At 54.8% G+C, this 12,458-nt stretch overlaps 1 protein-coding gene across 1 annotated transcript; it reads left to right on the top strand.

The window, feature by feature from the left end:
• The first annotated feature begins 767 nt into the window (after positions 1 to 767).
• LOC123752203 (uncharacterized) lies at positions 768 to 2,480 on the top strand. Its single transcript, XM_045734265.2, has one exon. The coding sequence runs from the start codon at positions 768 to 770 to the stop codon at positions 2,478 to 2,480; it is 1,713 nt and encodes a 570-aa protein (XP_045590221.2).
• The last annotated feature ends 9,978 nt before the right edge of the window (positions 2,481 to 12,458 follow it).

Here is a 12,458-nt window from a genome sequence, read left to right as displayed (position 1 = left end):
TGACAAAGCACAAGAGGTTCAAGAAGGCGTACAACAGTTGAAGGGTGGGACCAAAGAGCAGAGGGTCAACCCTCGCAAGCAAAATTACTTAGGTGTAATTAGATAAGTACATACCTGCAAGCCAAACCCAAACAACACTCCCACACCTACACACCTGCCCGGGAGTGTTGTCAGTCTTGTCACCCCCCCCCCAGACATATATACTATACCATCTGCAAGACCATGAGGGGGCTGTAGGCCAGGATCGAACCCGCGTCCCTGGACTCCTCACCCAAGGCCTCAATCTCTCCTCATATCATTACAAGACTCAGAAACTACACACACACTTCTACTGGCATAAGTGCCTCATTACCGGGACCTTCTTAATGCACTCAAGACGTACTCACCGGAGAAGGGAGGAGAGAGATGGCGCGTAATTAACACATATAAGACACTTCCTCATCAGATTCCTAATTTGTGCCGCGAAATAACAACACACAGGTGTCATAGACCCGGTGAAGTGTACAGGTGTCATAGACCCGGTGAAGTGTACAGGTGTCATAGACCCGGTGAAGTGTACAGGTGTCATAGACCCGGTGAAGTGTACAGGTGTCATAGACCCGGTGAAGTGTACAGGTGTCATAGACCCGGTGAAGTGTACAGGTGTCATAGACCCAGGGAAGTGTACAGGTGTCATAGACCCAGGGAAGTGTACAGGTGTCATAGACCCGGTGAAGAGTACAGGTGTCATAGACCCAGGGAAGTGTACAGGTGTCATAGACCCGGTGATGAGTACAGGTGTTATAGACCCGGTGAAGAGTACAGGTGTTATAGACCCGGTGAAGAGTACAGGTGTCATAGACCCAGGGAAGTGTACAGGTGTCATAGACCCAGGGAAGTGTACAGGTGTCATAGATCCGGTGAAGAGTACAGGTGTTATAGACCCAGGGAAGTGTACAGGTGTCATAGACCCAGGGAAGAGTACAGGTGTCATAGATCCGGTGAAGAGTACAGGTGTTATAGACCCAGGGAAGAGTACAGGTGTCATAGATCCGGTGAAGAGTACAGGTGTTATAGACCCAGGGAAGTGTACAGGTGTCATAGACCCAGGGAAGAGTACAGGTGTCATAGATCCGGTGAAGAGTACAGGTGTTATAGACCCAGGGAAGTGCACAGGTGTCATAGACCCGGTGATGAGTACAGGTGTTATAGACCCAGGGAAGAGTACAGGTGTCATAGATTCGGTGAAGAGTACAGGTGTTATAGACCCAGGGAAGTGTACAGGTGTCATAGACCCAGGGAAGAGTACAGGTGTCATAGACCCGGTGATGAGTACAGGTGTTATAGACCCAGGGAAGTGTACAGGTGTCATAGACCCAGGGAAGAGTACAGGTGTCATAGATCCGGTGAAGAGTACAGGTGTTATAGACCCGGTGATGAGTACAGGTGTTATAGACCCAGGGAAGTGTACAGGTGTCATAGACCCGGTGATGAGTACAGGTGTTATAGACCCAGGGAAGTGTACAGGTGTCATAGACCCAGGGAAGAGTACAGGTGTCATAGACCCGGTGATGAGTACAGGTGTCATAGACCCAGGGAAAAGTACAGGTGTCATAGACCCGGTGATGAGTACAGGTGTTATAGACCCAGGGAAGTGTACAGGTGTCATAGACCCAGGGAAGAGTACAGGTGTCATAGACCCGGTGATCAGTACAGGTGTTATAGACCCAGGGAAGTGTACAGGTGTCATAGACCCAGGGAAGTGTACAGGTGTCATAGACCCGGTGATGAGTACAGGTGTTATAGACCCAGGGAAGAGTACAGGTGTCATAGACCCGGTGATGAGTACAGGTGTTATAGACCCGGTGATGAGTACAGGTGTTATAGACCCGGTGATGAGTACAGGTGTCATAGACCCAGGGAAGAGTACAGGTGTCATAGACCCGGTGATGAGTACAGGTGTTATAGACCCGGTGATGAGTACAGGTGTTATAGACCCGGTGATGAGTACAGGTGTCATAGACTCAGGGAAGAGTACAGGTGTCATAGACCCGGTCAAGAGTACAGGTGTCATAGACCCAGGGAAGTGTACAGGTGTCACAGACCCAGTGAAGAGTACAGGTGTCATAGACCCAGGGAAGTGTACAGGTGTCATAGACCCGGTCAAGAGTACAGGTGTCATAGACCCGGTGATGAGTACAGGTGTCATAGACCCGGTGAAGAGTACAGGTGTCATAGACCCGGTGAAGAGTACAGGTGTCATAGACCCGGTGAAGAGTACAGGTGTCATAGACCCAGTGAGGAGTACAGGTGTCATAGACCCGGTGAGGAGTACAGGTGTCATAGACCCGGTGAGGAGTACAGGTGTCATAGACCCGGTGAGAAGTACAGGTGTCATAGACCCGGTGAAGAGTACAGGTGTCATAGACCCGGTGAAGAGTACAGGTGTCATAGACCCAGGGAAGAGTACAGCTGCTGTACCATTTACTAATATTTACTAATGCGTCGCATTTTTAATCAATCAAGCAATTTCGTGAAAAATGTGATGTACTAAGTATGGTCACTTTGGCGTGAGGCCACCAGGGCCAAACCTGGTGGCCCTACCCCTCCAACACCCCTGGTGGCCCTACACCACCAACACCATTGGTGGCCCTACACCACCAACACCCCTGGTGGCCCTACACCTCCAACACCCCTGGTGGCGCTACACCTCCAACACCCCTGGTGGCCCTACACCACCAACACCCCTGGTGGCCCTTCACCTCCAACACCACTGGTGGCCCTACACCACCAACACCACTGGTGGCCCTACACCTCCAACACCCCTGGTGGCGCTACACCTCCAACACCCCTGGTGGCCCTACACCTCCAACACCCCTGGTGGCCCTACACCTCCAACACCCCTGGTGGCGCTACACTTCCAACACCCCTGGTGGCGCTACACCTCCAACACCCCTGGTGGCCCTACACCACCAACACCACTGGTGGCCCTACACCACCAACACCCCTGGTGGCCCTACCCCTCCAACACCCCTGGTGGCGCTACACCCCTGGTGGCCCTACACCACCAACACCACTGGTGGCGCAACACCTCCAACACCCCTGGTGGCGCTACACCTCCAACACCCCTGGTGGCCCTACACCACCAACACCCCTGGTGGCCCTACCCCTCCAACACCACTGGTGGCCCTACCCCTCCAACACCACTGGTGGCCCTACACCACCAACACCACTGGTGGCCCTACACCTCCAACACCACTGGTGGCCCTACACCACCAACACCCCTGGTGGCCCTATTCCAACACCCCTGGTGGCCCTACACCACCAACACCACTGGTGGCCCTACACCACCAACACCCCTGGTGGCCCTACACCTCCAACACCACTGGTGGTGTTACGAACCCGGATCCAGCGTCCGAGCCTGGAGCAGTGACAACCACGCCATCTGTAAGTCAGCTCCCGAAACCCCCGCCAAACGGACGACGACACCTGGTGAGGACAGCGTGTACTGGCCTCGAGGACCAGTTTCCAGTCTGGTTCCGCGCTCAACACCGCCGCTCCTGACCTCTGGTGAGGTGGTGCTCCGACGACAGCGCCATCTATGGACTGGATACGTCAGGTGTTTGTGCCCGAGCCCGTAAGTGTGGTGTATTAGTGTCCCGGTTATTGATGAGGTGTCTGTTTACAGAGTCGACCTGGGACCACTGTGTTGAAGGTTGAGTCAGTCTACCCGAGGCAGCCAGTCTCCATACGGTGAAGTTTGCTGCAGCTGTTGTGACGTCGTCCCCCCGGAAGAACACTGTGGTGTGTTAGCCTGCCAGTGGAGTGGTAGTGAAAGGATTTACCCGGGACCGACTGTTGGAGACGACAATCCACTGGGGTATTGAGGACAGGAGGGTGATTTGTGATATCACACGAGACTCCTGTCTAGGGCGTACCCCTTATATCGTTCGTGGAGTGGCCGTACCAGCCTTGGTGGCTCAGTACCTGCCAGCAGACCAGCTGGACGTGTGGTTGACGGCCTCCACGACGGTGCCCCCATGGACCTGTGTTTTGGCTGACCTGTGGCCAGGGTAGGCTCGGCATTCTCAGAGGACACGTCTTGAGGCCACGAAGAAAGCACCGCGGACTCAGCACCTAGCTTCTTGATCCAGAGTCTTCAGCAGAAGACTAGATTGTGCATGATCCCCTTGTAAAGTGTTAATACCCCTCCCCCTTGTGTACTCTTTTATTCTATATATATTTAATCGGTGATGGTGAACATTATAATATTAAGTTCTTAACTTTCTTTCCCTACTCCCTTTTAAGTTACTTGCGTCACGGATCTCATCCCTTGATAGCCACTACTGGCTTGGGAACGGATACATATATCTTCCTCTAACAACATCAGAGTGAGAACCCCGTTGCGTCCCGAGAGGGCCGTAACAGGTGGCCCTACACCACCAACACCCCTGGTGGCCCTACACCTCCAACACCCCTGGTGGCCCTACACCACCAACACCACTGGTGGCCCTACACCACCAACACCCCTGGTGGCCCTACACCTCCAACACCCCTGGTGGCCCTACACCTCCAACACCACTGGTGGCCCTACACCACCAACACCCCTGGTGGCCCTACACCACCAACACCCCTGGTGGCCCTACCCCTCCAACACCCCTGGTGGCCCTACCCCTCCAACACCACTGGTGGCCCTACCCCTCCAACACCACTGGTGGCCCTACACCACCAACACCACTGGTGGCCCTACACCTCCAACACCACTGGTGGCCCTACACCACCAACACCCCTGGTGGCCCTATTCCAACACCCCTGGTGGCCCTACACCACCAACACCACTGGTGGCCCTACACCACCAACACCCCTGGTGGCCCTACACCACCAACACCCCTGGTGGCGCTACACCTCCAACACCCCTGGTGGCGTTACACCTCCAACACCCCTGGTGGCGCTACACCTCCAACACCCCTGGTGGCGCTACACCTCCAACACCCCTGGTGGCGCTACACCTCCAACACCCCTGGTGGCCCTACACCTCCAACACCCCTGGTGGCGCTACACCTCCAACACCCCTGGTGGCGCTACACCTCCAACACCCCTTGTGGCCCTACCCCTCTAACACCCCTGGTGGCGCTACACCTCCAACACCCCTGGTGGCCCTACACCACCAACACCCCTGGTGGCCCTACACCACCAACACCCCTGGTGGCCCTACACCTCCAACACCCCTGGTGGCCCTACACCTCCAACACCCCTGGTGGCCCTACCCCTCCAACACCCCTGGTGGCGCTACACCTCCAACACCCCTGGTGGCCCTACCCCTCCAACACCCCTGGTGGCGCTACACCTCCAACACCCCTGGTGGCCCTACACCACCAACATCCCTGGTGGCCCTACACCACCAACATCCCTGGTGGCCCTACACCACCAACACCCCTGGTGGCCCTACACCACCAACACCCCTGGTGGCCCTATTCCAACACCCCTGGTGGCCCTACACCTCCAACACCCCTGGTGGCGCTACACCTCCAACACCCCTGGTGGCGCTACACCTCCAACACCCCTGGTGGCCCTACACCACCAACACCCCTGGTGGCCCTACACCACCAACACCCCTGGTGGCCCTACACCACCAACACCCCTGGTGGCCCTACACCACTGGTGGCCCTACACCACTGGTGGCCCTACACCACCAACACCCCTGGTGGCCCTACCCCTCCAACACCCCTGGTGGCGCTACACCACCAACACCCCTGGTGGCCCTACACCACCAACACCCCTGGTGGCCCTACACCACCAACACCCCTGGTGGCCCTACACCACCAACACCCCTGGTGGCCCTACACCACCAACACCCCTGGTGGCCCTACACCACCAACACCCCTGGTGGCCCTACCCCTCCAACACCCCTGGTGGCGCTACACCTCCAACACCCCTGGTGGCCCTACCCCTCCAACACCCCTGGTGGCCCTACACCACCAACACCCCTGGTGGCCCTACACCACCAACACCACTGGTGGCCCTACACCACCAACACCCCTGGTGGCCCTATTCCAACACCCCTGGTGGCCCTATTCCAACACCCCTGGTGGCCCTACACCACCAACACCCCTGGTGGCCCTACACCACCAACACCCCTGGTGGCCCTACACCACCAACACCCCTGGTGGCCCTATTCCAACACCCCTGGTGGCCCTACACCACCAACACCCCTGGTGGCCCTATTCCAACACCCCCTGGTGGCCCTACACCACCAACACCACTGGTGGCCCTACACCACCAACACCCCTGGTGGCCCTACACCACCAACACCCCTGGTGGCCCTACACCACCAACACCACTGGTGGCCCTACACCACCAACACCCCTGGTGGCCCTACACCTCCAACACCCCTGGTGGCCCTACACCACCAACACCACTGGTGGCCCTACACCACCAACACCCCTGGTGGCCCTACACCTCCAACACCCCTGGTGGCCCTACACCACCAACACCCCTGGTGGCGCTACACCTCCAACACCCCTGGTGGCCCTACACCACCAACACACCTGGTGGCCCTACACCACCAACATCCCTGGTGGCCCTACTCCTCCAACACCCCTGGTGGCCCTACTCCTCCAACACCCCTGGTGGCCCTACTCCTCCAACACCCCTGGTGGCCCTACACCTCCAACACCCCTGGTGGCCCTACACCTCCAACACCCCTGGTGGCCCTACACCTCCAACACCCCTGGTGGCCCTACACCTCCAACACCCCTGGTGGCCCTACACCTCCAACACCCCTGGTGGCCCTACACCTCCAACACCCCTGGTGGCCCTACACCTCCAACACCCCTGGTGGCCCTACACCACCAACACCCCTGGTGGCCCTACTCCTCCAACACCCCTGGTGGCCCTACTCCTCCAACACCCCTGGTGGCCCTACACCTCCAACACCCCTGGTGGCCCTACCCCTCCAACACCCCTGGTGGCCCTACACCTCCAACACCCCTGGTGGCCCTACCCCTCCAACACCCCTGGTGGCCCTACACCTCCAACACCCCTGGTGGCCCTACCCCTCCAACACCCCTGGTGGCCCTACCCCTCCAACACCCCTGGTGGCCCTACCCCTCCAACACCACTGGTGGCCCTACACCTCCAACACCCCTGGTGGCCCTACCCCTCCAACACCCCTGGTGGCCCTACCCCTCCAACACCACTGGTGGCCCTACACCTCCAACACCCCTGGTGGCCCTACACCTCCAACACCCCTGGTGGCCCTACACCTCCAACACCCCTGGTGGCCCTACCCCTCCAACACCACTGGTGGCCCTACACCTCCAACACCCCTGGTGGCCCTACACCTCCAACACCCCTGGTGGCCCTACACCTCCAACACCCCTGGTGGCCCTACACCTCCAACACCCCTGGTGGCCCTACACCTCCAACACCCCTGGTGGCCCTATTCCAACACCACTGGTGGCCCTACACCACCAACACCCCTGGTGGCCCTACACCACCAACACCCCTGGTGGCCCTACACCTCCAACACCCCTGGTGGCCCTACACCTCCAACACCCCTGGTCGCCCTACACCTCCAACACCCCTGGTGGCCCTACACCTCCAACACCCCTGGTGGCCCTACACCACCAACACCCCTGGTGGCCCTACTCCTCCAACACCCCTGGTGGCCGTACTCCTCCAACACCCCTGGTGGCCCTACCCCTCCAACACCCCTGGTGGCCCTACCCCTCCAACACCCCTGGTGGCCCTACACCACCAACACCCCTGGTGGCCCTACACCTCCAACACCCCTGGTGGCCCTACCCCACCAACACCCCTGGTGGCCCTACACCTCCAACACCCCTGGTGGCCCTACACCACCAACACCCCTGGTGGCCCTACACCTCCAACACCCCTGGTGGCCCTACACCTCCAACACCCCTGGTGGCCCTACTCCTCCAACACCCCTGGTGGCCCTACACCTCCAACACCCCTGGTGGCCCTACACCACCAACACCCCTGGTGGCCCTACACCTCCAACACCCCTGGTGGCCCTACACCTCCAACACCCCTGGTGGCCCTACACCTCCAACACCCCTGGTGGCCCTACACCACCAACACCCCTGGTGGCCCTACTCCTCCAACACCCCTGGTGGCCCTACACCTCCAACACCCCTGGTGGCCCTACACCTCCAACACCCCTGGTGGCCCTACACCACCAACACCCCTGGTGGCCCTACACCTCCAACACCCCTGGTGGCCCTACTCCTCCAACACCCCTGGTGGCCCTACACCTCCAACACCCCTGGTGGCCCTACCCCTCCAACACCCCTGGTGGCCCTACCCCTCCAACACCCCTGGTGGCCCTACCCCTCCAACACCCCTGGTGGCCCTACTCCTCCAACACCCCTGGTGGCCCTACCCCTCCAACACCCCTGGTGGCCCTACCCCTCCAACACCCCTGGTGGCCCTACCCCACCAACACCCCTGGTGGCCCTACCCCTCCAACACCCCTGGTGGCCCTACACCTCCAACACCCCTGGTGGCCCTACTCCTCCAACACCCCTGGTGGCCCTCCAATCCTCTCGCATCAATCGGCCTTGAGGTAATTACCACCCTGCTGGTCCCTTCTTCAGCCTCCGACACGGCCCTGGTCGAGTGTGTGAGAACCACCTGTCTCCACCCCCCCACACACACACCAGCTGTCTCCACCCCACACACACACACCAGCTGTCTCCACCCCCCACACACACACCAGCTGTCTCCACCCCTCACACACCAGCTGTCTCCACCCCACACACACACACCAGCTGTTTCCACCCTACACACACACCAGCTGTCTCCACCCCACACACACACACACCAGCTGTCTCCACCCCACACACACACACACACCAGCTGTCTCCACCCCACACACACACACACCAGCTGTCTCCACCCCACACACACACACACCAGCTGTCTCCACCCCACACACATCTTCCACCTCAGCACAACACCTCCAGACCACACACCAGAATTACTGCGTCATTCTCATCATCTCAACATTTCTAATCTCCAGTCTTCGAGAAATTCCAATCAGCATTCTTACCAAGACCGCCAAAATTCAGGTTTTATACAAGTTTACTCCCAAAGTGTGTGTGAGGAGGTGGGAGTAATCCGGCCGCGGCCAGACCTCCCATGTACACATGAGCGCTAGGACCCGCTCAAATTTAAATTTCCAATTTGTCATATACCTGCATCAAAGGCGATGAGAATAAAGAGAGAGAGAGAGAGAGAGAGAGAGAGAGAGAGAGAGAGAGAGAGAGAGAGAGAGAGAGAGAGAGAAGGAGAGAGAAGGAGAGAGAAGGAGAGAGAGGGAGAGAGAGGGAGAGAGGGAGAGAGAGGGAGAGAGGGAGGGAGGGAGAGAGGGAGAGAGGGAGGGAGAGAGGGAGAGAGAGAGAGAGAGAGAGAGAGAGAGAGAGAGAGAGAGAGAGAGAGAGAGAGGGAGAGAGAAGGAGAGAGAAGGAGAGAGAGGGAGAGAGAGGGAGAGAGGGAGGGAGGGAGAGAGGGAGGGAGAGAGAGAGAGAGAGAGAGAGAGAGAGAGAGAGAGAGAGAGAGAGAGAGAGAGAGAGAGAGAGAGAGAGAGAGAGAGAGAGAGAGAGAGAGAGAGAGAGAGAGAGAATTGGATTATACCTTGATGGTCTTCTAAAAGTTCTTCTACTCCCCAAGCCCGGCCTTGTGAGAGTTTGGTCCAACAGGCTGTTGCATGAAGCGGCCCGCAGGCCCACATACCAACCACAGCCCGGTTGGTCCGGCACTCCTTGGAGGAAACAATCTACTTTCCTCTTGAAGATGTCCACGGTTGTTCCGGCAATATTTCTTATGCTTGCTGGGAGGACGTTGAACAACCGCGGACCTCTGATGTTTATACAGTGTTCTCTGATTGTGCCTATGGCACCTCTGCTCTTCACTGGTTCTATTCTACATTTTCTTCCATATCGTTCACTCCAGTACGTTGTTATTTTACTGTGTAGATTTGGTACTTGGCCCTCCAGTATCTTCCAGGTGTATATTATTTGATATCTCTCTCTCGTCTTCTTTCTAGTGAGAACATTTGGAGACCTTTGAGACGATCCCAATTATTTAGGTGCTTTGTCGCGTCTATGCGTGCCGTATATGTTCTCTGTATTCCCTCTATTTCAGCAATCACTCCTGCTCTGAAGGGGGAAGTGAGTACTGAGCAGTACTCAAGACGGGACAACACAATTGACTTGAAGAGTACAACCATTGTGAGTACACACACGCCATTTGCTTGGTTAGGCTCCCTAAACGTTAGGTCGTCAGACATCATTGTTCCCAAATCCTTTACGTACTGTTTTCCGACTATGGGCACATTTGATTGTGTTTTGTACCCTGTATTATGTTTAAGGTCCTCATTTTTACCGTACCTGAGTACCTGGAATTTATCACTATTAAACATCATGTTATTTTCTAATGCCCGGTCGAAAACTTCATTAATATCAGCTTCAAGTTTTTCAATGTCTTCAGCCGAGGTAATTTTCATACTGATTTTTGTGTCATCTGCAAAGGATGACACGAAGCTGTGACTTGTATTTTTGTCTATATCTGATATGAGAATAAGGAAAAGCAGCGGTGCAAGGACTGTACCCTGAGGGACAGAGCTTTTAATTTAACTGCGCTTGGACTCGATTTTATATGGTTGACCGTTACTCGCTGAGTCCTGTTTGACAGAAAACTGAGTATCCAGCGTCCTACTTTACCAGTTATTCCCATTGACTTCATTTTGTGTGCTATCACTCCATGATCACATTTATCGAATGCCTTTGCGAAATCCGTGTATACCACATCTGCATTTTGTTTTCTTCTAATGCCTCAGTGATTTTGTCGTAGTGCTCAAGTAGCTGTGAGAGGCATGATCTTCCTGCTCTAAATCCATGTTGGCCTGGGTTGTGAAGGTCATTGGTCTCCATGAAACTAGTGACCTGACTCCTGATCACACTCTCAAATACTTTTATTATGTGGGACGTTAGTGCAACTGGTCTATAATTCTTTGCAAATGCTTTGCTACCTCCCTTGTGTAGAGGGGCTACGTCTGCTGCTTTAAGCGCGTCTGGTATCTCCCCCGTGTCCAAGCTCTTCCTCCACACTATACTGAGTGCCTGTGCTACCGGCACCTTGCATTTCTTTATAAATATTGAATTCCATTAGTCTGGACCTGAGGCAGAGTGCATGGGCTTATTGTCAATTTCTCTTTCAAAATCTACCACGCTCGTGTTGATATCAGTTATATTTACAGGGGTTTGGATATCACGCATAAAGAAGTTGTCCGGATCCTCCACTTTCATGCTGTGTATCGGAGTGCTAAACATGTCCTCATACTGTTTTTTTAGGATTTCACTAATTTCTTTGTCATCCTCAGTATATGAACCTTCACTAGTACGAATAGGTCCAATACTGGCAGTGGTTTTTGGCTTTTGATTTAGCATATGTGAAGAAATATTTTGGGTTTTTCTTTATTTCTTGAATTGCTTTCTGTTCTAGTTGCCTTTCTTCAATCTGATATGAATGCTTCAGTCTCTGTTCGATTTCTTCAATCTCCCTGTTTAAATTATTCCTTCTTTGTATGGAAAGTCGTGTCTGCTTCAGCATTTCCGTTATTTTTCTTCTTTTGTAGTGTTGTCTGCGTTCTCTTTCTACGTTGGACCTCTTTCTGGCTTTCCTCAAAGGAACATGTTTCAGACAGACTTCATATGCTTCAGAAGTCAGTTTTTCTATTCCTTGTGTAAGATTTTTACTACTTAGAACATTTTCCCATTGAATGTTTGTAAGTTCCCTGTTTATTTTCTCCAAGTCTATCCTTTTATTATTAAAATTGAATTTATTAAATAGCCCTTCTCGCTTGTTGTTTCTCTTGGGCCTACTACCGTTATTAATGTTAGTTTGCACTTCAATGAGCTTGTGGTCCGAGTACGTAGTGTCTGAGACAGTAATGTCTCTGATTAGTTCTTGAAGAAAAACTTCTTGAAGAAAACTATCCAGTTGTTTCCTGAAGCCTCAATCCCCGACCGTCCAAGTGGTTGGACACCATTCCTTCCCCCCCGTCACATCCCAAATCCTTATCCTGATCCCTTTCCCAGTGCTATATAGCTGTACAGGCTTGGCGCTTTCACCTGATAAATTCCCTTCCCTTCCCACTGTTATTCCGACAATATTCCTTAGACCTGCTGGGGGGGAAGGGGGGGGAGGGTGTTGAACAGCCGAGTCCCCTGATGTTGACACAGTTCTAAACTAATGTGGCACCCCTGCTCTTCCTTGGCTCTATTTTGCATTTCCTTCCATATCGTTCACTCCAGTCCGTGGTTATTTTATTGTGCAGACAAGGGTGCCCGTTGGTAAATCATAGTTGCATAACCAGAGTAATTATCCAGCTCTCACACCCCTGCTGCTTCTGTTCACCTTTATACAAACCACGTGGAATCTATTCTTACATATAT

This window comes from Procambarus clarkii, chromosome 41 (assembly GCF_040958095.1).
Source record: "Procambarus clarkii isolate CNS0578487 chromosome 41, FALCON_Pclarkii_2.0, whole genome shotgun sequence".
NCBI lineage: Eukaryota > Metazoa > Arthropoda > Malacostraca > Decapoda > Cambaridae > Procambarus > Procambarus clarkii.
This window is presented reverse-complemented; position numbering and strand designations above follow the sequence as displayed.